Source organism: Parambassis ranga, chromosome 4 (genome assembly GCF_900634625.1).
Source record: "Parambassis ranga chromosome 4, fParRan2.1, whole genome shotgun sequence".
Taxonomy (NCBI): Eukaryota; Metazoa; Chordata; class Actinopteri; family Ambassidae; genus Parambassis; species Parambassis ranga.
This window is the reverse complement of record NC_041025.1, coordinates 23,084,259-23,108,134: the sequence shown is the minus strand read 5'-3', so window position 1 is coordinate 23,108,134 and position 23,876 is coordinate 23,084,259. Positions and strand designations below refer to the sequence as shown.

Sequence of the window (23,876 nt, the reverse complement as noted above, 5' to 3'; positions counted from 1 at the left end):
CAGCTAGCACGCTAGCAAATGTTATTATATGACTGCAAATATGTATTCTTAATATTGTTATATATTTATTTATTTATATATATTTATTATATTTATTTATTTAGATGTTATTCATGAAGCTGTCACATTAACATTAAAATCACTATGTTTGTTACAGAAAGTTCCCAGCAGTATGAAATTGAAGTACAGAGCTCCAACAGTAGAGAGAATCATTATTATCTTTATATTCACCTTGTGCAGTAATTGTATTATACATTTCTGTGTCACAATGCTGGGATTTGTGCTACTTGGATAATCATGTAACAATGTGCCTAATGCTATTAGAGGAGATGATACCAGGCTGTGGGTGATTACCAGCAGTCAGAATGCAGCCTCATCAGAATCATGAAGCACTAAAGCCTGGCCGAGCTCACACGGTTCGGCGGATTACCGCTAGCAGGACATTCCTGACAACCAGGCTCTGTGATGTCACGACACCGATCACCAATCAAACGCTAAAAAAAAGAGGGGGGGGGGGGGCGGAGCAACAACTCCCTAAAAAGCATCACAGTGGTTCAAACAGCACGCCAAGATAATAATAATAATAATAATAAGGAATCACCATTAAAGGCTCGCATGCACAGATATGCTGTTGCACCCGCACACACCCACACCGGCCAGCCAGCAGGGTGAGATAATTCCAGTGAGATTACGTCAAAGATGGCACATTGCATCTATTCCACCGGCTCTCTGTTCAACAAGTAGTTGTATTGCAGGAGTACTTTAGTACTTATGATGCTGTGAAATCTAGAAATCCAGATTACTGTTTGTATTTGTTCGCCTGTGATTGTGTGTGTGTGTGTGTAGCAGATTAGGGCTCCGAGCAGATTTCACTCCACCACAAATGGACATACAAACACAAATTTTTCCTTTTTTACTACGTAACCCAGATATAATTTTGTATATACATGCGTGACCCGTGTCATTCAGAGACTGTGTGTTTCCCTTCTCTGCACATCTCACACACCTTGTCGTCGTCCTCGCAGGTCATGACGTTGGAGAAGGGGATCTCGGCTTTGAACATCTTCCGACAGTGCATGAGCTGCACCAGCAGGTAGCACACCGTCTTAAACTTCATCCTCTTGGCTGGTTTGATGTCCGACAGGATAAGGCCAGGAAATATCTGCAGGTCAACACACACAGAAGATATGAGATGCATGTCAATTACAATGCTAATGCTAAGTAGTACACATAATTAACATGCTAGCACATGTTGCAGGCTAATGTTGCATGTTTCCTGTTGAGGTGTACCGTCAGTGTATAATCCTGAAAGTCATTTATTTAAATTATAAACCCAACAAAAAACTGCAGATAATCCAGCAGTGGATGGAGGAGAGCATGAATCTAAATGAGCATCATCTCATTCATGGCTGGATTTTTACAGTAAACTCTGAGTGTGTGTGCAGTGCAGCTACTCTGTGTGTATTTCTTTCTGTGTGTGTGTGTGTGTGTGTGTGTGCATATGCATTTTGCTGAGGATTTAAAAAAGCCATGAGTTGACACACACACACACATGCAGAGCACTTGTGCACATGTGCAGTTGGTGTGAGATAGTGATACTAGCCATGTGTACGGCAGCTTAACACATGGCCGGCCTCCCGCTCTGCCTCAGAGGATTAACTATTACAGCACTGACAGCTGTGTCAGCTGTCTGCGCTGCTGAGAGAGGAGGAAGCGGTTGTGGCATACTTTGCGTCTGTGCGACGGCACGATGAAGAACGTCTCGATGTGATGCTTCTGCAGAAAGGCGTGTCTCTCGTGGCCGAAGCCCGGCTCCACCTCGTAGTCCCCGTTCAGGCACTCCAGTGTGGTCCTGGTGATGTGCACCTTGCTGAGAAAAAGCAGTCAGTGATAAAAGGTCTCGAATCATTATTCCTGTCATCATTCTGATCAGCCTCACAGCCGCTGCGCTCGCTCAGACTTCTTCACAGCAAAGAGTTTTTGATTCTAACGACTCATTTCATCTGCTAATGAGTCCTAAAATCTTATTACTCCACTTGAAACAGGACCAAATTGGTCCAAAGAGCCGAGCTCATTTCACTGCTTTTTAAATGCAAATCTGCTTGTTACTGTACATCAGCCATCTTTAATGAAGTGACCACGGTCTCACCTAAATATACATGCTGTTGGTACGGACACATGTATAAAACTGTGGATGAATATATCTCAGGTGATCCTAAAAGTGTGTGTATATAAACAGGCTACAGTCAGTGTGGTAGCCGTCTCTGAGCTAACAGCGTAGCAGTGAGTTACTGAGCGCGCTCAGAGATGCTGTTTTATGTTTACAGCGCTTTGATATTCAGTGTTTCTGTTTCTGGGTCAGATCAGCATGACGAGTGTGAAGATCCAGCTCATGATTCTCATAGGAAGTGTGTGTCGGTTCATCAACCACACACAACATGCAAGAAAACCTGAGACATATTCAGCTAATATCAGCTGCTAAGCAGATACAGAATGTCCTGGTTTCATTGTTCAGGAACTGGAGTCACCAAAAGTATTTTTTATGTGTTGGTTAAACATTATATTCTCTAATTTTTAATTGATGAAGAAAGGGATAGGCCCCATTGCTGTACATTTACATACTTACGACAGAAAGTTTGTGTTTCAACCCTTCTAAAAAGGAGCTGTCGCCGGCGACATGCGCTGTTCAAACTACCGTAGCTCTGGTTATGTTCGTGCTATTGAAAAAATCTCAACAGATTCTGAAAGCTGAGAAATGGCTCCTTCCAATCACTATTACATTCATTACGGTAATGACCTCATTGCGTGTGTGCCAGGGGCGGGAGTTTTGTGGAGAATTAATTAATTAATTAAATTGATGTAAATTAGTTGAGTTGTTGTCTTGTCGCTGAACATTTATAGTTGTTTATAAATAGAAATTTGATGAAATTTCAAAGCTGTTTTTTTACTTTTCTTGTTATTACACACTGTTCTGAGCATTTATAACATAATAACAAATATGTGGCAGCTTTTGAAAGTTATATTTCATCTACCAAGAAAAACAGGTAAAATAATTAATACAAAGGACATTTTCTGACAGAATCATTAAAAAAAGAAGGCGAACTGTTATAATTATATAATATATAATATATAGTAGTGAAAGGGTTAACTAGTTAACATTTAGCGAGAACGTGCCTGCAGAGATAGAGAGTGTGTGTGTGTGTGTGTGTGTTGTAGCAGTCCACACTGACCCAGGCAGCCCTCCGGCCTCCATCACATTTGCCAGTGTGACATCGTTCGACCAGACGTCGTACTGCCATTTCCTCAGGCCCAGCACGCCGCACAGCACCCGTCCCGTGTGCAGACCCACACGCATGTTCAGGTCCACCTCCGTGGCCTCCACCACTGACCTGCAGAGAGAGAGAGAGAGAGAGAGAGGATCTGTATCTGATGAAAGGAAATGTTTTTAGCCACGCTAATCATGTAGCAGCTGTAGCAGCCCATGATTTTTAAAATGGCGCTGACGCCTGTGGGTCCTCTGTGTGCAGGCTGTCTCTGTGCTGGTGGAACTTGTTGCTGTCTTTTTTACTACTAGTTGATTTGATCACACGTCTTCACGCCCTCGGCTGAACTGTGAATTGAATGAATGCCAAGAGGAGCTGTTGTTCTTTTATTACTGATTGACATGCCTGTGTCTGGCCTCCTTTGTTGTTGTTGTTGTTGTTGTTGTCTTCTGGGTTACTGGCTGTCTTCAGCCTAGCTATTATCTCAGTGAGTTTATGCTTCTTTTTGTTTGTTTTATGTGGCAGCTGCCTCCTGTTTCATTCCTTAATGGTACAAACTTTTGAATTGACTGAATCAGATGACTTTGTTTTCACTAGTACCATCTGGTCATATGTCTCTTTGGTCATTCTACAGAACATTTAAATGTCCAAACCATGCAGCTCTCAGTTTTGTCCAAAACAATATTACTTGACTTAAAGAGGCAGATCTACTTCCTGCTCGGCGTTGCATCCTCAAAGCAGCAGCAGCGCCCCGCTAAGCGCTTTGACTGCGTGCACACAGACAGCTGCTGTGCAAATTTATGCTCGCACACGTGCAGACCACCTTCACCGGACTGTGTTGTGGTGCACTGGAGATAAAGCAGGACTTTTCCAAAGCCGCTCTCCTCTCCAGTAAATCAGCAGCGGGAGGTCAGCCACTTCAGACAGGAGACAGAGTCATGGACGGAGCACAGGAAGGAGGTGCAGACAGGACTGACAATTTGTGTGTGTGTGTGTGTGTGTGTGTGTGTGTGTGTGTTTACAGGGTGGTGCAAAAGAAAACGTGGTCTGCCCATCAGGCTGAAGGAGGGACGTCTCACACACACACACACAGACGGAGGGAGGGATGAGTGTGTGTAGCAGCACCTGTCCTTTGAGATAAAGGCCTCCTGCAGCGGCATCCATCCACTCAGACAGAGCAGCAGGGAAAGAACATGACAGGCGAGCGCTCACACAAGGAAATGAGGTAAAGGCGCTCTGTGTCAACAGGCTCGTATCAGAGGGGTGGAGGCTGGGGGTGGAGGGTGTGCACATGTGCCAACAAGTGTCTTTAGCTGAAATCAAATGAGCCTCTGTTTGTAGGATTTATCTGCAGTCAGCATGATTATCTCTGCATCCAGACTAAATCCAGCAGTACTCACTACTAATGTCATTTATTACAACAATTAATACTGAGTGAAATTAAACATTTGGGATCTTGGTGACAGCGTGACTAACAAGAGCACAGTCAGTCTGATTTACCATCAGGCACTCAGCGAGACGAGAGAGTTCGTTTTAATAAGAAGACAGTGATATTCAAACATGGAGGCTCGTCTGATTGGCTGTTCTGTGCTGACCTGTACGTACAGTATGTGTGGGATGTTCGTGTGTTCCATGTAGCAGTGTGAGTGTATGACTCACGCGATCGTATCGATCATATCCAGCCCCATCTCCACGCAGCAGTGGGCGTGGTCAGCCTTGGGTTGTGTCAGTCCGGACACACAGTAGTAGCAGTCGCCCAGAATCTTTATACGGCGGCAGTGATTCTCCTGCAGGCACACAGAGAGAGGGAGGGAGGGAGGAGTCCACCAGATCAACAGTCTGTACATCATCTGTACATTGGAAGGTTTGGCTAGTGATTGGTCTGAGCTTAATCTGACAAAAAAGTCTTGCAAGAAGGAATCCAACTACTTTGAAATACTCCAACAAATTTTGTCTTTCTCAGGATGCACTGCAGTTTCTTTGTTTTTTATTACCTGACACTACAGTAACATCTAAACTATGTGTACTATCAGTTAGTGAATGAAAATACGGTTTTGACTACAGTCTTTGGAGCGTTGCTCAACAGGTCTGTATTATTGTCGCACTCTTAAAGGTCATATAAAGTTTAGAACATGCCGATAATTTTCTCACATATGTCAAAAGTCTCAAAACTGTTTGACCTCTCAGAGCCACCATACAAAATCTGATGAGTGGGGTGAAGAGGGAGGAAACACTCTGGACAGGCTGCCAGTCTATCAGAGGGTTAACCACAGGGAGATAAAAACAACCAGTCACACCCGGAGAAAATCCACACAGGCACATGGAGTGAACACACCGAAAGGCCTCAGCCAGGTTCAAACCAGGAACCTTCCCGCTGTGAGGTGACACCATGCTGTCCCCAATCCATACCATACTTCATTTGTGTGCTCCAGTATTGTTTCTGCAGTACAGCTCAGAGCTCTGGGTGTGAGTTTGATTTCCTCACGCTTCTTAAATGATTGAAATATGAGTTTTGTTGCTTCAAAGACTTAAGATCCTTGACACCAGCTAGTTTAAATCAGTGTCAGGAAAAGAGATTGGAAAGTTAAATCCTGGAACACCTGTAGAGCTGCACGTGAGAGCTGTACCTTCAGTAATATACTTTTACTGCACTTACATGAGCTTCGACTGTCCAGAAACTGCAGAAGCAGCAGCTGCAGCTCCGTTCATGTAAATCAGATGTGTGCGCTTGTGCAGTCATTTGTGTGTTTGTAGTTGAGGCCAACTCTAATTGCTCTGACATGCTCTTGAAGTAGAATCCCGCCCACACATTCCCAGACAGATCCACTATTTGTCACAGAGCACATTGTGCTCAAACTCAGTTATGATCATACACACACACACACACACCTTTACAGCACATTAACATACACACACACTCACATACCTGCAGAAACACACACACAGCTGCACGGTTATGTGGAAACACTGTACAGGTAGTTTCATACACGGTGTTTCCTCTTGGCACCGTATCACACACAGTGTAATGGTAGACCCTGCAATGCTTCGCCTGCAGGCAGCCCACAGTGACACATGCACAGACACACTCACACACACACACATATGTACAAACAGAGGATTCATGACAACTCCAGGGTAAGAGGCAGAGATGAGAAGAGAGAAGATGGGGCGCTCTGGTTTTCTGCTCACGGGAGCAGAAAGATTCTGGCGTGGGAGGATATGAGAATTCAGAACGTGGATGATTATCCTAGTGTGTGTGTGTGTGTGTGTGTGAGAGTAGAAATGAAAGAGGAATTATCAGCTGACAGCAAGCCGTGTCTCAAGAGAAAGGTGTCTGTGTTTGCTTCTGGAGACAAATCTGGGACAGCTGATGGGGTAAAATCTGTCCCCAGTTTGGCTCGATTCATTCGTGTCTTCTTTGTGGTTAAGAGATGGTTATGTGTGTGTGTGTGTGTGTGTGTGTGTATGTCTGCTGTGGTTAAGTTTAGGTTGAGCCCCCAGGGAATAAATGTGTTGTGTAGCATACAGCAGTCAGACAGGCTCAGCAGCTGTGACAGAGCCAGTTTGAAAGTGAATTTCTCCCTCGCTAACACGACAGGGCATAAATCTCAATTAGGATACAGCTGCAGCGAACACACACACACACGCGATATATCCTCATCACAAGATTTCCATATAATGGCTTGCTGAGCACTGGAGCACTGATAGCGAGCCACACATCACCTTGTATCTCCCTCTGTCTCTCGCCCCACGTTAAGCCATGACTGATTGCGGAGATGCAGAATGAACTCAACAGGGATAATCCCGCTGATCATATGACTCGTGTGTCTGTGTGTGTGAGTGCACATAGAAAGCAAACTGTCTGAAGAGATCTCTTGGCCTCATGGAAGAGGAGGTCATGCACGTGGTACACTGAGGGAGGAGTGTGAATGTGAAGTTTTATATAATTGGGAAAGCTCTTTTATAAGCTTCTGTTTCAAGTCAGTATGTGCAGATAATGACTTCATTGTGTAAGGCAAGACAAGGCAAACCTTAAATTAATGTTTCAGTCTTGCATGCAGCAGGATGCTTGAGAAATTATCAAGAATTTTACACTTTTACTTTGGTGCTCATTAGTTAAACTGCAACTTATTTTAAGTCAAAGAAAAGTGGAATGCAGAGGATCTCCACAACAATCTCACACGTGTCTCAAAGGTTGAAGCCGAAATCTCTGGGAGGAAAATTGAAACCAAACCTCAAGTGTCAGAAACTGCAGCTCCTCACGTGGCAACATGAGTCAGTCAGTAGACCTTCATGTTAAAGCATCACACTGAAATAAACATGTCGACAGCCCTGTGGGGAAACAGACAATTTCTGGATGGGTTAGAGTTTTTATGGAGCTCATCTGATGTGAATGATGACATGTTTACACAGTCACAGTGTGGGGACATGCTTTCCTCCACAGGGGTTAAAAAAGAGTCCTTTTAATGTATATTACTATGTAAGAGGTTACTGGCTGTGGGGGGTTAGGTTAGGTCTCTAGAAAATGAATGTAAGTCACAATAATGTCCTCTGAAGTGATGGAAACAGCTTCTGTGTGTGTGTGTGTGTGTGTGTGTGTGTGTGGCTCATGCAGTATTAATATGATTACAGTGGCGGCAGATAACCTATCACTCACCTAATCTTCCTTCCCAGAGAACAACGCTACACAGGCTTACTGATGTACAGTGCATGCTACCATACACACTCTCCCCTACACACACACACACACACACACACTGAACCTCCTCAGCCCTTATCTCCCCTCTGTCTTTAAAGCCGTTCTCTCATCTCTCCCTCTCTCACCCGTCCAGTTCCTTTTCCTTCTTGACCTTCATCTCCTCCTCCTCCTCCCCCGTGTCTGTCAGTCTCTCCAGCTTTACTTTCACTCTCTGGATCAATATATGGCTTGGCATAATAAATGAGTTCCAGGACTAAATAATACATTTGGCTTTTCTTGGGGGCTTTTTCGTGCTGCAGAGGAGCAGCTCACTGAAACAGGAGCTCACCAACTGGAGTCACTGCGGCCAGCCCGCCTCCCTCGCTGTGGGCTGACTGACGGCTCGGTGACATCATATCATAACAGCAGAAAGCAAACCGGTTCTAAGAGGGTTTGTAGCAACTCTGAATAGGCAGTGGCACTATAGCTTAGAATGAGTGGTTGTGTTTGATGGTTTCTTGTGTTTAACCCTTAAATAATGATAATATAAAAATAATAATAATAAAAGACAAGGAGGTGGAACACGAGTGGAGCTGAGGCAGGCAGGCGGCAGTCGCCGAAGCTCACACTGAGATACGGTACCCACCGGGCACTCAAAGCAGTCACAGCCATAATTATGCGCAATAAATGGGAGCTTGTTCGTAGTGACCAGTATTTCATGTCGTACCAGGTTGTAACATGTTTATTTCCGCTGTAAAATTAGACATTTTAACATGGGAGTCTGTGGGGACTGACTCGATTTTAGTGCCATCCCCTAGAGGCTGCAGCATGAACTGCAATTTGTTAGCACATCCCCATTGGCCCTGGAGCTAAAAGGAAAGACCCAAAACAAACCAGTGTTTACTGAATGTGTCCATCAAATTAATTAAGATATTAAAATGTAATTTAAATGTGTCAAGGTGGAAGGAACGTCTGATAGGATCTGATAACATATGCAGCATAAATTACAACCACAGCAGCTTGATCTGCCTCTCTGTAATGGAGGTCTGTCCAAGTAAAAGAAAAAACTGCTGCACATCTGTCACACTTTATGGCCCATTGGTTCATCATGTTCATCGTGAAGCACTTACTGTGGCCAGTTCATCAAACTTCCCGAAGAGCTCGTTGAGCAGCTTGACCAGTTCCTGAGCAGTGCACTGAGAAGCCAAGCTGGTGAACCCCACGATGTCCGCGAACAGGATGCTGTCAGGAGAGACAGGAGGAGAGATTTTAACCTGAAGTGAAGAGCTCAGCTCGTCCTGACAGCTGATTCTGATTCTCCCTGCTCCTCGAGTTCTGCAGCAGCTTAAACACACTGCAGCTCTCAGCTTAATAAAAAAAGATGCATTCTACAAAAACAGACGGGTTTACTGAGCGGCACGGAGCGGGATTCTTTCCTCTCTGACGCAAAATACTCACACAGATCACAGCGGAGCAGAGGAATTGGCTAATGGCTAATCAGACAAGAAGCAAACAGCAAGCACTATAATCTAATCCCTGTAAGCATCTTTTAGGCCAAACACTAAATCAATTACAGCACTAAATTGGCCGCTGCTGGCTAGCTGCTACAGTGGGGGTTGAAGAAGGTGTTGAAAGCTACTTAGCCCCTCTTTCATTTGCTCAGAGACAGGCCAGATGGCAGCAAAACAAGGTGTTATGGATCTTATTGACTCTGTGATAAACTGCTACTCTCTCAGTAGAGTGACAGAATCAGAGAGAGCGTGCAGAGCTGCTGAATATTTGATTGATCAGTTTGTCAGATATCTTTTAAAAATGAAAAATACACAGACACAGACAAGTTCTACTGCAGTTCAGTTAGCTTATTACAGGATTTTTGTTGTTGCTACATCTTGACCTTCTGTTGTCAGCAGTCTGTCTTTTAAATGGCTCAAATGTACATGGTCTCAATTATCTCCTGCTGCACAGCAGTATATTGTGGTCATCTTAACCGCGACAGAATTTGCCACCTTCATCCCCATCATTTTCCACCATTACTAGGGAACAAGCAACACATGTGATACTGGAAGACAATATCTGCAAAAGGCAGAGACAGAGTGGATCCATGCCGACCTGCACCCAGGAGACCGCCGTTTGTTCTCCAACAAATCTCCAACATGATTCTCTGCCATTTTTCTTGGCTGCCACGTTGACACCCGGCAGATTTTTAACCAATATTTATGCAAAGCTACACAAATAATGGTTGTTTAAGTTGGCTCATAACTTTAGATACTACTGCTGTTTCCTCGGTGGTGACAGGTGGAGGTCATTTCAGGACAAATGATGACAGCTGGGAGATTTTTGTGTCTTTGTCTTAACAAGACGAGATATATGTTTGTGCATGTATTGAAGTCGCAGCTGTGTGTTAGATGGGAAGAGCCCCTCTTCTGTATCGTGACTGAGTCGCTGTGCTCTTCTTGGCAGCACACTATAGTCCCTTAGGAGCCTGATGTATGCAAAGCTGGGCTCACGACAGAAGAGCTCTGTTGTGTGATTTGTCTTTGAATGGAGCTGTGCTGCAGGTCGTGCTGCGTGGATGGTGGGTGAGGAGGGCAAGAGGAGGGCAAGAGGGGGAGAGAGACAGAGAGAGAGAGAGAGAGAGAGAGAGAGAGAGAGAGTAGGCGTAGAGCGGTGGCAGAGCCGAACACGTGTGTGATCAAACGGTCTGGGGGCCACATCAAAGAGGGGCCGATGAGGATGCTCTCACCCCCCTGCTCAGCAACATAAAGATGATTTTTTTTTGGCCATGTGTTTATGTGTGTGTGTTTGTAGCAGCTCCCTGGAGATGAGCAGGAGCTGGCTCACCGGGTGCAGCGGTGTGGTGTTTGGCAGAGAGCCATTGAAGGGGCGCTGCTGATGTTGTGGGTGAGTGTGGCAGACGGACAGGCAGAGAGAGAGAGGGAGGGAGAGAGAGAGAGAGGAAAAAGAGTCAGAGAGTGGAGAGGATTGTCTCTCGACAGGAGTGCTGTTGATATGCTACCTGGCCCTCGACTTCTACACTCAGCAGCACTAACACAGTTCTCTGCTGCTCTTTACTGCCTCGCTGGGATGTAATCAGCTCAAAGTCAAGCCAGGTTCTCACACTAATATGTTCCTCATTACAAGTGCAATAGAGGTGGTTCCTGAAAAAGCTGACAAATTCCCTTTTTGGTGCAATTAACATAAAAAAACAAACATATAAAACCTTTACACTGCTTTAAATCACACTCACACCTGAGCCAGAATTTGGTAAATTATCCTTATAGAGAGCAACTACTAACTGCTACCTGCTAGCCAACAAGCTAACTGTTTCTGGCTACACCAGAATCAACAAAACAAGTGGTTGTCATCTGTATGTAGTGAGACTGAATATTATATACTGCAACTGAGAAAGAAAATCTTCCATTTTATTATTGTTGAACCAGTCACATTTTTGTTTTATAATTGAAATTATTATATTATTCAATTCAATTTTCAGCCAGCTGCATTTACATGAGATTCATGAGACTATCACATTTAGACCTTCCAGACTTTCAGCTGTGCGTTGGTGGTTTAGATCAATCATCATGCCGTGTGACTGTGACCATGGTGAGATTTGCTAATTGTCTGAAGTTCGCTTTGAAGTTATTGATCAGCTACTGCAGGAACTATTGCCCTTTCTAGTGTTATCGTTGTTATTTGCAGCCCATCCTAACACAGAAAACGACAGCAAGGTCCAGTTTCCGATGGCCGATGTTGACATAAATGTGGTTGTATGAATAAGTGTAAACAATGTTAGCTAATGAAATGCTGACAAAGCCTTGCAGATTGGAGAGGTTTGCCTTGTAACAATGCTTAAGAGTGTTTTAAATCAAACTATGATCTTATTTTGTGTAAACCTAACCAGCACAGAGAGAGCATAATGATCTCACATGGGACACAAACATCTTCAAACTGCTTTTATGTTCTCATCCTTTCTAAGAAGACTCAATTTCCACACAGATAAAACAGACAGAAGCAGCAGGTCCTCTTTTGTTTGTGCATTCTGGAAACAGGCAGTGTGTGGCTGCTCCACTGCAGCGTGTTCACCAGCTCCTCAGCTCTGCCTGCCTGCTGTTTGTCTGTGCTGAGCAGGTAGTGTACAGTACAGTGAGCTTTTCACTGAAAACAGCTGCCTGTTGAGGCTCAAAATGAAACTGTGAGAGCAGGGTGTGAATCCGAAGCAGCAGAGTTGCAGAGTAGACAGCTAAACAAGCAGCTTCAACTAAAAGGCTGAAGAATCTGTAGCTCTCATTCACTGTTATTATTTTAATAGATCATTGATGGCTTTGATGAAACTGCATTTATACTTTTTGGGCTGAAAAATATCACCACTGTTCTACCAGTGTGTTAAAAATAAATAAATATCTGAGTTTACCGTGTTCATTCCACTAAGAAACGACCTCCTTACATAATGTTATGGTGTGTATTTAATTGGCATTTTTTTTTTGCTTGATATGTTTCTCATCTGTTTCCAAAAGGCAGAGCCTCCCTCTGCTTCTCTCCCTCTCCCTCTCCCTTTACGTTGCTTGATTGCATCTCCATTAATGGCTACTCTTAATTGCTCTTATTCTATTCTTGACCTTGACGTCACAGCAGGCGACACCTGGATCAAAACACTCCAGCGCCGCAGCGCACACCTCCACGGTCCACAGTTGTCATGACACCCCCGTACCTGACATTGTCATGACGCTGGATGTAGATCTTGTGAAAGATCCTCTCGGGCGGCTTCAGAAAGTCCTCCTTCATCTCCATGGCAACATTCCTGGGCAGCAGGCTCATTAGCAGACGCTCCTGAGGAGGGAGAGGGTTAAAACCGGGGAGACGAGGCAGCGTTAGAACTTCACATATTTGTGTTCATGCACATGTAAGCAAACTGAGACTTCGTGGCTTCGGACTGTGAACATCAAGATGCATGTTATAAGAACGTGTGTCCAATTCAAAAAGAGATGAACACTGATTAATATAGGCTGCCCCACCCTGAATACTTGAAAGATTTGTGGAAAACTATTAAAATGTCACCTTGAACTGATATGGATTATCTGACATTACATGGTTAAATAATTGAAAAGATAGCTGGTGAAATGAATGACAGTGGCAGCTACAGACAGACATATTGTCCTTCCTGTTCTTTTCAGTGAAAGCAGCATTTAGCTTTATCAACACTTTGACTTGAGGATGCACAGATTACAGCTTGCTGGTCAGAGGTTAATACATAACTTTACTCTCTCATTCTTACTCCCATAGCATGGTTAGGGTCTTAAAAGATCGTACAGTGCGCATGAAGCTGAAGGTCAGTTCTGAATTAGAATGTTTGAGTCCTTTTGCGGCAGGAATACCTGCCCTGATTCAGTGGCTGTCTGCACCTTTTCAGGCAGTGAATCATGTTGTACATTGGGACAGGAGTTATCATGGTACCTGGGAGCCAAAAAAAAAACCATCAGGTACAGGTTGTGAAGCTTTTTATAAAAGTAAACCTTTCAATTTAAAGCCCAGTCGTGAGATTTAGTGCTATTACACTTTAAAACAGACAGAAAAAAGGAAAGCGTTAAACTGAATCAGTGTTAAATCATTTTTTTCAAGTAATGTCTTCAAACCAAAAAAGAAAACTCATCTATAGTGACTATAATCCTGTAAAAATGGCAGCCAATCACTGCTGGACCACACCGTCTGCGTGGCAGTAATGATTAGCGATGTGCCTCCCTCTCTTCCTGGGTATACACCACTCTCGCCAGGCCTTAAAGCGTTAAATTGAAATTCGTTCACTGTGTATTATTTTAAAACATATGAATATTAACTGGTGTCAGAGACAAACACTCTCAGGGTGGTAAATGTCTGTTGATTAACTGCAGGCCTCATCTGAAGACTATGTTTCAAAGGATGTGAATAACTTGAGTTCTTGTTTTGTTTCAGCAGCCAAACGGATTCATTTTTACAGTCACATAAAACCCTGAAAAGAATACTAATTGTCATTTAATTTCCAGTCAAATCCATTCATGAACTAATCCTCTCAGCACTATAGCCTACAGTGGCTTCTCCTCAGATCACCACATTTGTTGTTTTGTGTGTGTGTGTGTGTGTGTAAATATTCTCCGTTGCAGCAGCATAAAGTACGCTGGAAACTCGAGCAGGATGTCAAACGGTTGTGAATGCAGGATGAATCATCAGGTGTCTGTGCTGAATAACTGTTGAGAGGCGTGATTATAAAAACAGCCGGGGCTCTTCCGTGTCTCCCTCCAACACTCTCTCACATCATACTTCCATTCACACAACTGCTCCTCACCTAAAAAAATCCATACCAGCTTTTAAAACAGCAATCACACTCACTGATGGAGACTGTGTGTGGAGGTGTGTGTGTGTGTGTACATGAAGGAAGTGTGAAGGTGTGTTGGTTTGAATAAATTAATGAATTCAGCTGCTTTATTAATCTCTTCCACTTGTGTTTCCTGAACGTGTTATAATCACACATTAATGATTCTCGTTTCTCTGATCTGTCTCAGGTTTAATTCACTCTGCTCTGTTTGACTACGGCTCCGGTCCCAGTGCTTTATTAATGAACCATGCTCCCACACAACCACTGTGTGTGTGTGTGTGAACATGAACACGGTGTTATGAAATTGTGTGTGTGCAGCCCTCATCCGGGTTTGGAGCGATATTGCACCCACTTCAGATGGGTGAGGGTTATCACATTTTTATCCTAATAAATGGTATTAAATGGTCGTTATTCATTAACCATCCAAGAGACCGCAGGCACCACCAGCAACAATCCTACCGTGACTGTTAGGAAGCACTTTGAGGTGGTTGGTTAGTAACAAAAACGGACTCTCAGCTGGTGTCTGGGGCTCGACGTCTGTGTGGAACTGCTGCCCTGCTTTCCATGCTTCCTGTTTTGTTCAGTTTTCTGAACTTCATTTCAGTTTCTGTGGCTCTTTTGTCAGGTTTAGACCAAAAAAAATTGTTAAGGATTAAAAAAAAAATATATATATATATGATTTGTGTCGGAAAAATACCTAATCGGCCATTTTTTGGGTTATTCCACTCCTGAACATGACAGCAAGAGGCTGCCAACACAATCTGTGTTCCTGAATACTCAACTCTGATTGGTCCACTGTGGTGTGTTATTCATAGAGAACAGACCACTGCTACGGTATCTATAACAGACCATATTTTTATGAAATTGCTCATGTGGTTCATGTGATTGAATACATGCTAATGTTGAGGGTAATGGAGTAGCTACAGCGTACTTCTGCTCTTAATGGTCAGTCTAAACCATAGTTTGGCACAAAGTACTGCCCTCCAAGGGTGCAGGTTTAGCATGGACTGAGGGGACCCCTCCACATCAATAATTTGATCCCCTCCTAAGAAAAAAACAGATTTATATTGGGTGCAGGAAGGGTTGCATTCCGTTGGAATCTTAGGTCCCCAACAATGTCAAAAGCAAATCGACACCCTTGGTGCCCTTCGTCAAATATGTTTTTCCTGACATGACTGTTGTTTTCAGATTGGGTAAAAACGACACTTTGTGAAGAGGTACTAGCACCTTTTTGCTGGGGCTTCTTCAACACCATCATCAGCAGCAGATGGAGTTTGCACAGTTGTTATAGAGATCCTGAAGATCCTTTAAAAGCTACTGAGCAATCATTGATTTTACTTTGTCAAAATGAGACAAAACCAATGAGCTACATTGACAATCAAAACTGAACTACTATTCCCACAGGGATGTGGATGATAGATGAAGTCATGACAGATGTAACAGCTCTGTTTCCAAGACGACTGAGCCTTCTGTATCTGCTGATGGAGACCATGGTGGAAGGCTTCAGAAAAGGTGGGCCCAGGTGCCACATTCTGCCCTTCATGGCTTATGTGAGGGCTATGTTCTAGGTTCTGAGAGCTTGCTATGGAACTGAGAAGTCAATTTACCACACAAGACATGATCAGGAATCAGTATAACCAGAGGGATCAGTCTAAAAGCTAAAAACCTGGGCGATAACCAGAAGCCCGTTTCGCCCATTTCATGGGTGATATTCAAGTCTGAGACGTCTGTGGGCACATCAGCAGAAGCCTGGTTGCTGACTGTGGATAGATCCCAATCAGGGGTTTGTGTGTGTTTCTCTCACCCAGATAAACTGTGACCTTTACTGGAGTAGCGAGGCCATGAAAGCAATCTGCTTGTGTAATTACCTGTCAGAAGGGAGCCTGTTACTGCTGGGGAACACACAGCATATCATCACCTAATCTACAAAGCACAGGTGCTAAGTGTGCATATGCGCTCACAGACGTCGTGCTTAATGAAGGTGAGATGCATATTGAGCCACATTATATATGCGGGATAATTAATTCTCCATTTAATAACTGGTGGGTTTGGTGCGCTCGGAGGGTGCGGCGCATAACAAACTGTTTCTGTGTGTTAAAGTTGCCTGATTGTTCCTTAGTTAAATCGCTACATGTAGGTGTGCGCACGCGGAGGGGGTGGAATGTGTGGTTCTGGTGCATGTGCCACAGTAATTGTTCTTTCCTTAAATAGCTGCTGTCATAGTTACTGCGTGCCTGTGGGCAGGTTGTTATAATACATTGGCACCTGAAACCTTTAAAAAAACTTCTCAAGAGACGCACTCAAGATGAGCTAAAATGATGTCTTGTGCATTGTTGTGTGTATGTGTGTGTGTGTGCAGTCACACCTCACCTGTTTCTCATTTTCATCCTCCAGCCTGAGCCGCTCCTCGATGCAGTTGCGGGCTTGCAGGAAGACTTTCCTCTGGGTGCGCTCGGTGAGAATCCGCACAAACACCCCTGACAAGTTGACACTGGTGAACAGCACTGCGTTGGCCACCAGCTGCACACAGACAAGAACAGACATGCCACAAACACAGCTGCACTGAGCATCCATGTGAGTCTGAAGGAGCACACGTGTCCGTATGTGAGAGCGCCGTGGCTAGATTAGACATCACAATGGTTTGATTAATCCATAGGATGGATTGAATGGCAGAAATCAAGGTCAACACGTGGATTACAGCAGGACTCGTAGGTGTGACCTAAAAAACTATAGCGCCATACAGTGGAGTAGCCGGTAAACAAAGTGCTTTATTGATTAGTGATCAGAGAGTATTGATCTTGTTGGACACTTAATTTGCAGGGTGAACTATAGTCACTTTGATAAGGTCAGAGGTGAGAGGTCATGGGTGAATAACACTTTCTTTTTGGGGTGTGACCTCATAATAATTTTAAAAAAACCTCTGGCACCCTTCTTCCTCTAGAATTTAAAGCCTTTTGTTGAACCAGTCGCGTGTTGAAGACGGTATTATGAACATAATGCTTCATCTAAAGGTTAGGAAAAAATACAAACTGTTTTTCCAGTCAAGCATCTGTGCTCAGGACACCTTTATACGGTGGTCCTGAAGATCAAAGCACAACCACATTTCACACATTTCCGGACATTACAGATTATGGAAAAAGTAGAGTAAACACGCCCTGTTTCTGATTGGTCAGAACCCGTGCTAAAATATAAACTGATGTGATTGGTTGTCTCAGTTGTTCCAGTAGAGAGATGATGCTTTGTGAATGGTCAGCTACGTAGAAGTGTATACACTGTGACAGAAACGGAACTGAAAACATGTCCTGTCCACACTGTGGAAAGACGTTAGCATTATTTACACCATTCTCCACAACGCGGTTTAAGACTTGTGCATGGACACAGCTGAGCAGAACCAGGAAATGACATTGCACTATCGTTCTGTCCAATGAGAAACAAGACGTGTTGGCCCTACCCTTTCCTTAATCTGGAATGTCGTTGTGTTTTGACCTTCAGGGCCACCGTAACTTTAAGCTAAAGTGCTCAGTTTCAAGTGGGCACAGGGTTACACAGGTCTTTAATTTAAATCATTTTAAAGGCTTAAAACATGTTGAAAAAGCTGAAAAATGTAATGTATGATAAATTTGTACGTATGTAATTTCTGTACTTGCACTGACTTGCTCTTGGCCAGTTACTGAGTCTAAAAATGACAAATAACAGTGTGACAAGGAAGAATAGTCGAGCCAAAAAGGTTGGTGGGAAGACGCCTAAACACTGAAGTTCTTAGTACTACCTGCAGTCTGGTTCAGGTTAATCAGGTCTGTGTGTGTGTGTGTGTGTGTGTCTGAGGCTCTGTTTCAGCACCAGCAGCTGGACAGCTCCTGCTCTACTTCATTAGACTGGTGCGCAAAAGTGAAAGTGTTTCACAGCGGCTCGGTCCTGCAGCCAGAACCGAGCCGAGCGTGATCCGGGGACGGTCAGAGGAGCGAGCATGCCGCCTCTCAGCCCCGCTGTACGGAGCCCAGCTGGGGGGAACTGCTGACTTCTGTTCGGTTGTTGAATGAAAAGTGCACAAACATGACGCTGGAAACACGCAGCGGAGTTCTGTGAGGGCTGCAGGTGCAGCACTTACCGGTCTCCATAGCTTCTGTTTCCTCCCCGTGATCGACGTCGCTATGACAATGAAGTGGGATGCAGCCAGCATCACCCCGAACAGCACCGCCAGCAGCGTCCGCACCGGCAGCAGCACGTAAGCCACGAGGGTGACCAGCATGAGCTGCCACACGCCTTGCTCAGGGGCAGCGGCGTTCACCAGCTCCGACGTGCCGAGCGCCAGCGGGAACGGGCAGCAGAGCAGCGCAAAGGTGAAGCTGAAGAGCAGGGCCAGCTTCGCTATCTGCTGCAGCTGCGTCACCTGCAGGTATTTGACGTTGGTGACGATGAAGAGCGACAGAAACACCACGCAGTGCACCGGGTAGGAGCCCTTGGACAAGGTGAGACGCGGGCTGGACAGCAGCTCCATCAGGGACAGTGACGACGCGGCCACGATGAGCACCGCCAGCGCTTTGAGGGTGGCCGTCTGCTCCAGCTTCAGGTTATAGTTCTGGAACAGAGCCTCCAGCTCGTGGCTGTTGAACTGGTCCTCGCAGGCGACAGCCCCCAGGGGTGCACCGGCCGGGCAGTGACCCTTCCTCCTCCGCCGGGTCTTGACTCTTTCGAATGGCATCTCCTCCATGTTCCGGCCATTCATGAAGCGGGGATGGCGCACGAACCCCTCCTCAACTTTTTCGGTTCCTCTCTTCCGTGCGGGAATCGAACCGGCACCCCCACTCCCAGTTCATGCGTCCTGGCTGGTGGCCGTCGGTGTCAGAGGGGGAGAGAGGGCGGCAGAGGAGGAGACGGCACAGCACCGCGCGCGCTCTATCCACAGGTTGTGTCGTCAGGAAAGTAGCCCGACCAATGCGCCGCACGCCCCTCTCTCTCTCTCTCTCTCTCTCTCTCTCTCTCCCTCCCTCCCTCCCTCCCTCTCGGACCACCTGCCTCGCTCCTCAAAGGGTCACGCTGGCGTTTGTTGATAATCAAAACACCTCACCACGCGACCATCCTTCATCACCAAAATAACAACAATAACACAAATAATGACCACTCTCTGTGCGCACTTGTTCTCTCTCTCTCTCTCTCTCTCTCTCTCTCACACACACACACACACACACACACACACACTCAGTAAATATTGTGTTCTGTCCTCCTCGTTTCTTCAGTGAAATGTCAGTTGGCTGAAGACAGCGGCCAAGCAGCGGCGGTGATTTCCCCTCTCAGTGTCTGCAGTCAGAGCTGATGTAGTTCCCGGCTATAAATAGACCAGCTGCGCCGGTGAATGGCTCCAATATAGCAACGTTTTGGTCTTTCCCGCATTTCTTCACCTCATTTATTTTTTATCGCGGAGTCAAGCGCTCATTTTTTTTACACACAGATTTAACAGAGACAGAAAAAAAAACGAAGCAAGGGGATAAAAATATCCCGCCACAGAATTACCCGGGAAAATCTAAGAATTATGACGTGCATCTTAAAATGCGCTGCACCGTTCTGATGGTTGAGGGCACGTGTTTGCACGTTCATGCATAATTTGCACAAATATATTCTGGAAACGTGTTGTGGATGGTAAAACCTGTTGAAACGCACAAAGATCAGAATAAAAGCCAAATTAAGATTCTGCCAGCGAGAACATTAGGGCAGATATTAGAGCATCTTGGGATGATCCACATTCACTTACATTAACAGACATGAAGAAAAAGTTTGTAATTATGTAATTCCTCTTCAAGAAGTCCAAAAATAAGCTTGAATTCAGACAGAGATGAGTCATAAAGAATGTAAAGTGTTTTTGAATGCAGCCTATAGGTTATGTAATGAGAGGTTTTGTTTGGCAGAACATGTTATAGCTGGAAATAACATGTTAATATGTGACATATAGATAAACAACAGGATGTGCTGTGGATTCAAATCACACACACATAGTGAAGAAAAGTCATGACCAAGTGTAGCTAAGTTAGGGCTAGCTGTCTAAGGCTACGTTCAGACTGCAGGCTGAAGCGACCCAAATCTGATTTTGTGACCTGTTTTTTATATCCGACCCAGGCCACTTTCGTATGTGGTCCTAAATCAGATACTTATTTGATTTTTTGCAATGTGACCTCAGTCTGAACGGCTATGCGGCATATATCCGACTTTTGCGTCAGTGAAAGGCGACAGACGTCACAATTCTGCGACACAGGAGCGGGCAGACAAGCGGTGTTGTTAGCAACAAGCGCCTGTTGCTGTCTTGCCGTGAAAGTGCTACAGAAAGGCGCTCGCAGACGAATTCAAAGGTTCTCGTCATTCTGAAATTATGAATGAAGTCAGTGTCGCTAAAAGCAGTCACATCACTATCCCACCACCCCGCACCCACACACATCTCTGCACAGACGCTGCAGCTGCTGCTCTCTTCCTTCTCAGCGTCCTTCTTAATATTATTTGGTTGTAATTATGTTGGCTATGATCGCACATTAACTTAAACAAAGCCACACAAGCACACATTGTGTAACATGGTGCCCTCTTCTGCACATGCGGGCAACTTCAGGGACGCAGTCCGTTCACACAGGAGAGTAGTAGCAGTCGCACATTTTTTGTAAACACCAAAAAATCGGATTACACCAAAAAATCCGCCTCATCTGATCACTAAACTGTCCAGCTCCACCTCTTTGCCTGTATTTGGAGTTCAGGTAGAATGTGGTGCTGCCAACATCACGATAGTCCTTCCACACAGACTCAAACTGGCGCTTTAGAAACCTACAGGTGGAGTTCCGTTCACTCCGACTGTAGTTCTATGCGGTCCTGCATCACTTGTGCAAGTTATAATGTAACTACATAACATCAACTCGCCATTGTTTTACGTTGTAGCATTAGCTTGTTCTGTAGTCCATACAGTAGTGCACAGTAACAATATTGAATCTCATGCTAACATTTTACTTTGATTTTGAGCTTTTATTGTGCTGACGCATAATGAATGAACCATTAACTAAGGTATTAGAAAACAGAACAGAAATAGCAAATGAAAGATAAGTCTGTGAGCATCTTTGTGTTGTTGTGGGGCTGTGTTGACGTGACACTAAAATCCTGCCTCAGTGCTGTTTTTACATCCTCAGCAGAGTGACGCCTCGTCTCCACAACTGTCACATCAGACAGAAAGCCCAAAATAACAGGCTTTTAAAATCTGGAGTGCACATACGTGTCTTCAGCAGGCGAATGCAGGTGTTTTAGGGGTCTCGCTGATGAGCTTGTCTGCTGTTGTACATGTGCCTGATTTTGCTAAGATCTCTGCATAAATCGATGAAGCGGCTCATCAATGAAGAAGTCAATGTGAAGCACTTTGGACCCTTCTAACAAAAAGTCTCTATGTGCACACAAGTCAATTACTATGTGGTCAATATCCACAATCACCCAGTGCGCCTTTCATCAATAGGCTGAAATGTTGAGATCAATAGTGAGAAAAAAGACAATCTGACCCCCATCTGAGGGAAGGCTAATAAGATTTTGTGTAGTGGCTCTGCTAACAGAGTGAAAACAGACACTTCCCTTCCTGCTTCAGTCCAAACCTGTCTATAAATCTTTTCAAGGACTTATGTAACTATGAATGTGGCTGATGTACTGTATGTCGCCCCATCCACTGTCAGGAGAACCAGCACTGTGTTCACAACAAGCATCATGAATGCTAAATGCAAGCAGGTACAAGGATTCTTGAAGTGCTTTGTTTTGCTAACCGAGATAAAAGTTTCAGCATCTAATGCCCGGTTTACACTGTGCGATTTTAGGCAATCTTATAAGACCATTGCATGACACACCATGCGATGTGAATGTAATAAACTTTGGTACGACGTCAAGTTTGATGCGTGTAGCTTGTACGATGACCATTTACTGAATCGCAGACGATCACAGGTTACGACGTACGTCAACATGGGAGGAGGAGGAGGAGGAGGACGCAGAGTGACAGGTCGTAGCAGCTGTCACACTGTGAGACAGTCATCCTAAATTTCTGACACCGCTAGAATTTTATCTCAGCTTATCTTTGGCCGTCGTGGAACCTGTCTCACAGTGCGACGTAAGACCACCGAATTAGAGCCACGACCAAAGGTATCTCCACGATTCTCCTACGATGCTCGTCTTTCTTCTGTGACAGCCCAAAATCGCAACCCAAATCCACAACCAGACACATTCTGTTTCTGTCCCCACTGTTCAGGAACACCTCGATGAGAGTTTCTTGAAATGACTCAAAACCTTTAGTCTTCCTCACCTTGAAATAAATAGCTTGACTAATCAGTGCACTGAGGTCGTCACTTTTGTGATGATAATGTTTCCAAAATCAATAATATAGATCAGTTTATGCTTGTAGACTGTGTATAAAACTATCTGCAAGCTTTGCTGCGGACCTCTGATGTTTAAGTTTCACTACTTCCGTTCAGACTCTTCGTGTTCTCCTGCCTGTATATACAGAACTGTGTTAATAAATCTGTCCACGGTGCAGCACTTAAATTGCTTTAGGCTGTTTTGGAAGACAGAATGCAGCATTATTTTCCATCTCCTCCTGTCCCCACTGGCTCATTCACAGTGTCTCATCTTTTCCTGTTTAGCATCTTAGCCGTGAAGTGAAATGAAGTGAAGTAATGCAGCAACGCACACACACACACACACACACTGGCTCTATTTCTCTCCTGAAGTAAGTGACAGCAGCAGATTTTTTGGACCATCCCTCCCTCCAGGATGCCTGACAGTCCCCCCGTTGCCATGGCAACAGAGGCAGTAAGGCTAGCAGTTGTGACTGATATGCTGCTGAGGTGTTTCCCAATCTGACACCCTACCTCCCTCTCTCAGTCTTTTGTCTCTCTCTCTCTCTCTTTCTCGCTGACTTTCTTTCAGGAGGTTTGAGATGATGAGTGCAGCAGCTGATTTGTTTGTATCCGTCTGCGCCGCGGTGACACAGCGCCCTGCCCTGCTGGCTCATTGTGCTCACTGACATTTCCCAAATTGAGGCTCTGACATGAAGGACAGGTTGGTGAAGATGAAGCTTCAGAGGTGACCACACGCCAAAAAAAACCCTCCCACCAACCACTGCAGAAACACATCAGACGGCGGTGAGGAGCGTGTGTGGAAGCTGTGCGTGTGTGTAAATCCATAAATTTATAATAAACTTTGAAAATGTCAAAGCAAGTCTAGCACCGCCTCAAACCAGGTGACCCAGAGATTGTGGCTTTGATTTTGTCAGGCGCCCCGCTCCGTTAATCACAGACAGGTGATTTCCTGGTCATGGACTCAATCTCTGTGTGTGTGTGTGGGAGACACATGGACAGATAAATGGGAATGGGGCTCTTCAGTACATTCATGAATAGGAGCCCTCCACCAGGGCGAAGGAAGCTGCCGCCGCCGCCGCCACTGCTGCTTTTTGTATTCATGAATAAACCTGCCTGCTGCCATTCATACAAACACAATTCTCTCCATGCTTCTCCTGTGGAAGACAGGAATAGACCAACACTTAAATCAGCTCTCATAAGCGACTGCTGATATTTATACAGCTACAACGAAG

The 23,876-nt window shown here is 44.8% G+C and overlaps 1 protein-coding gene across 1 annotated transcript in view; it reads right to left on the bottom strand.

Annotated features, from left to right (window-relative positions):
• adcy1a (adenylate cyclase 1a) overlaps positions 1-19,013 on the bottom strand; it is a 32,348-nt gene extending 13,335 nt beyond the window's left edge. Inside the window, exons 1-8 of the mRNA XM_028404093.1 lie at positions 18,396-19,013; positions 16,658-16,807; positions 12,650-12,768; positions 9,072-9,183; positions 4,923-5,050; positions 3,231-3,389; positions 1,729-1,870; positions 1,007-1,162 (exon numbers count right to left, since the gene is read on the bottom strand). Of these exons, the coding sequence (XP_028259894.1) occupies positions 1,007-1,162; positions 1,729-1,870; positions 3,231-3,389; positions 4,923-5,050; positions 9,072-9,183; positions 12,650-12,768; positions 16,658-16,807; positions 18,396-19,013 (1,584 nt within the window). The remainder of the gene's footprint in view (positions 1-1,006; positions 1,163-1,728; positions 1,871-3,230; positions 3,390-4,922; positions 5,051-9,071; positions 9,184-12,649; positions 12,769-16,657; positions 16,808-18,395) is intronic.
• Between the last annotated feature and the right edge of the window lie 4,863 nt (positions 19,014-23,876).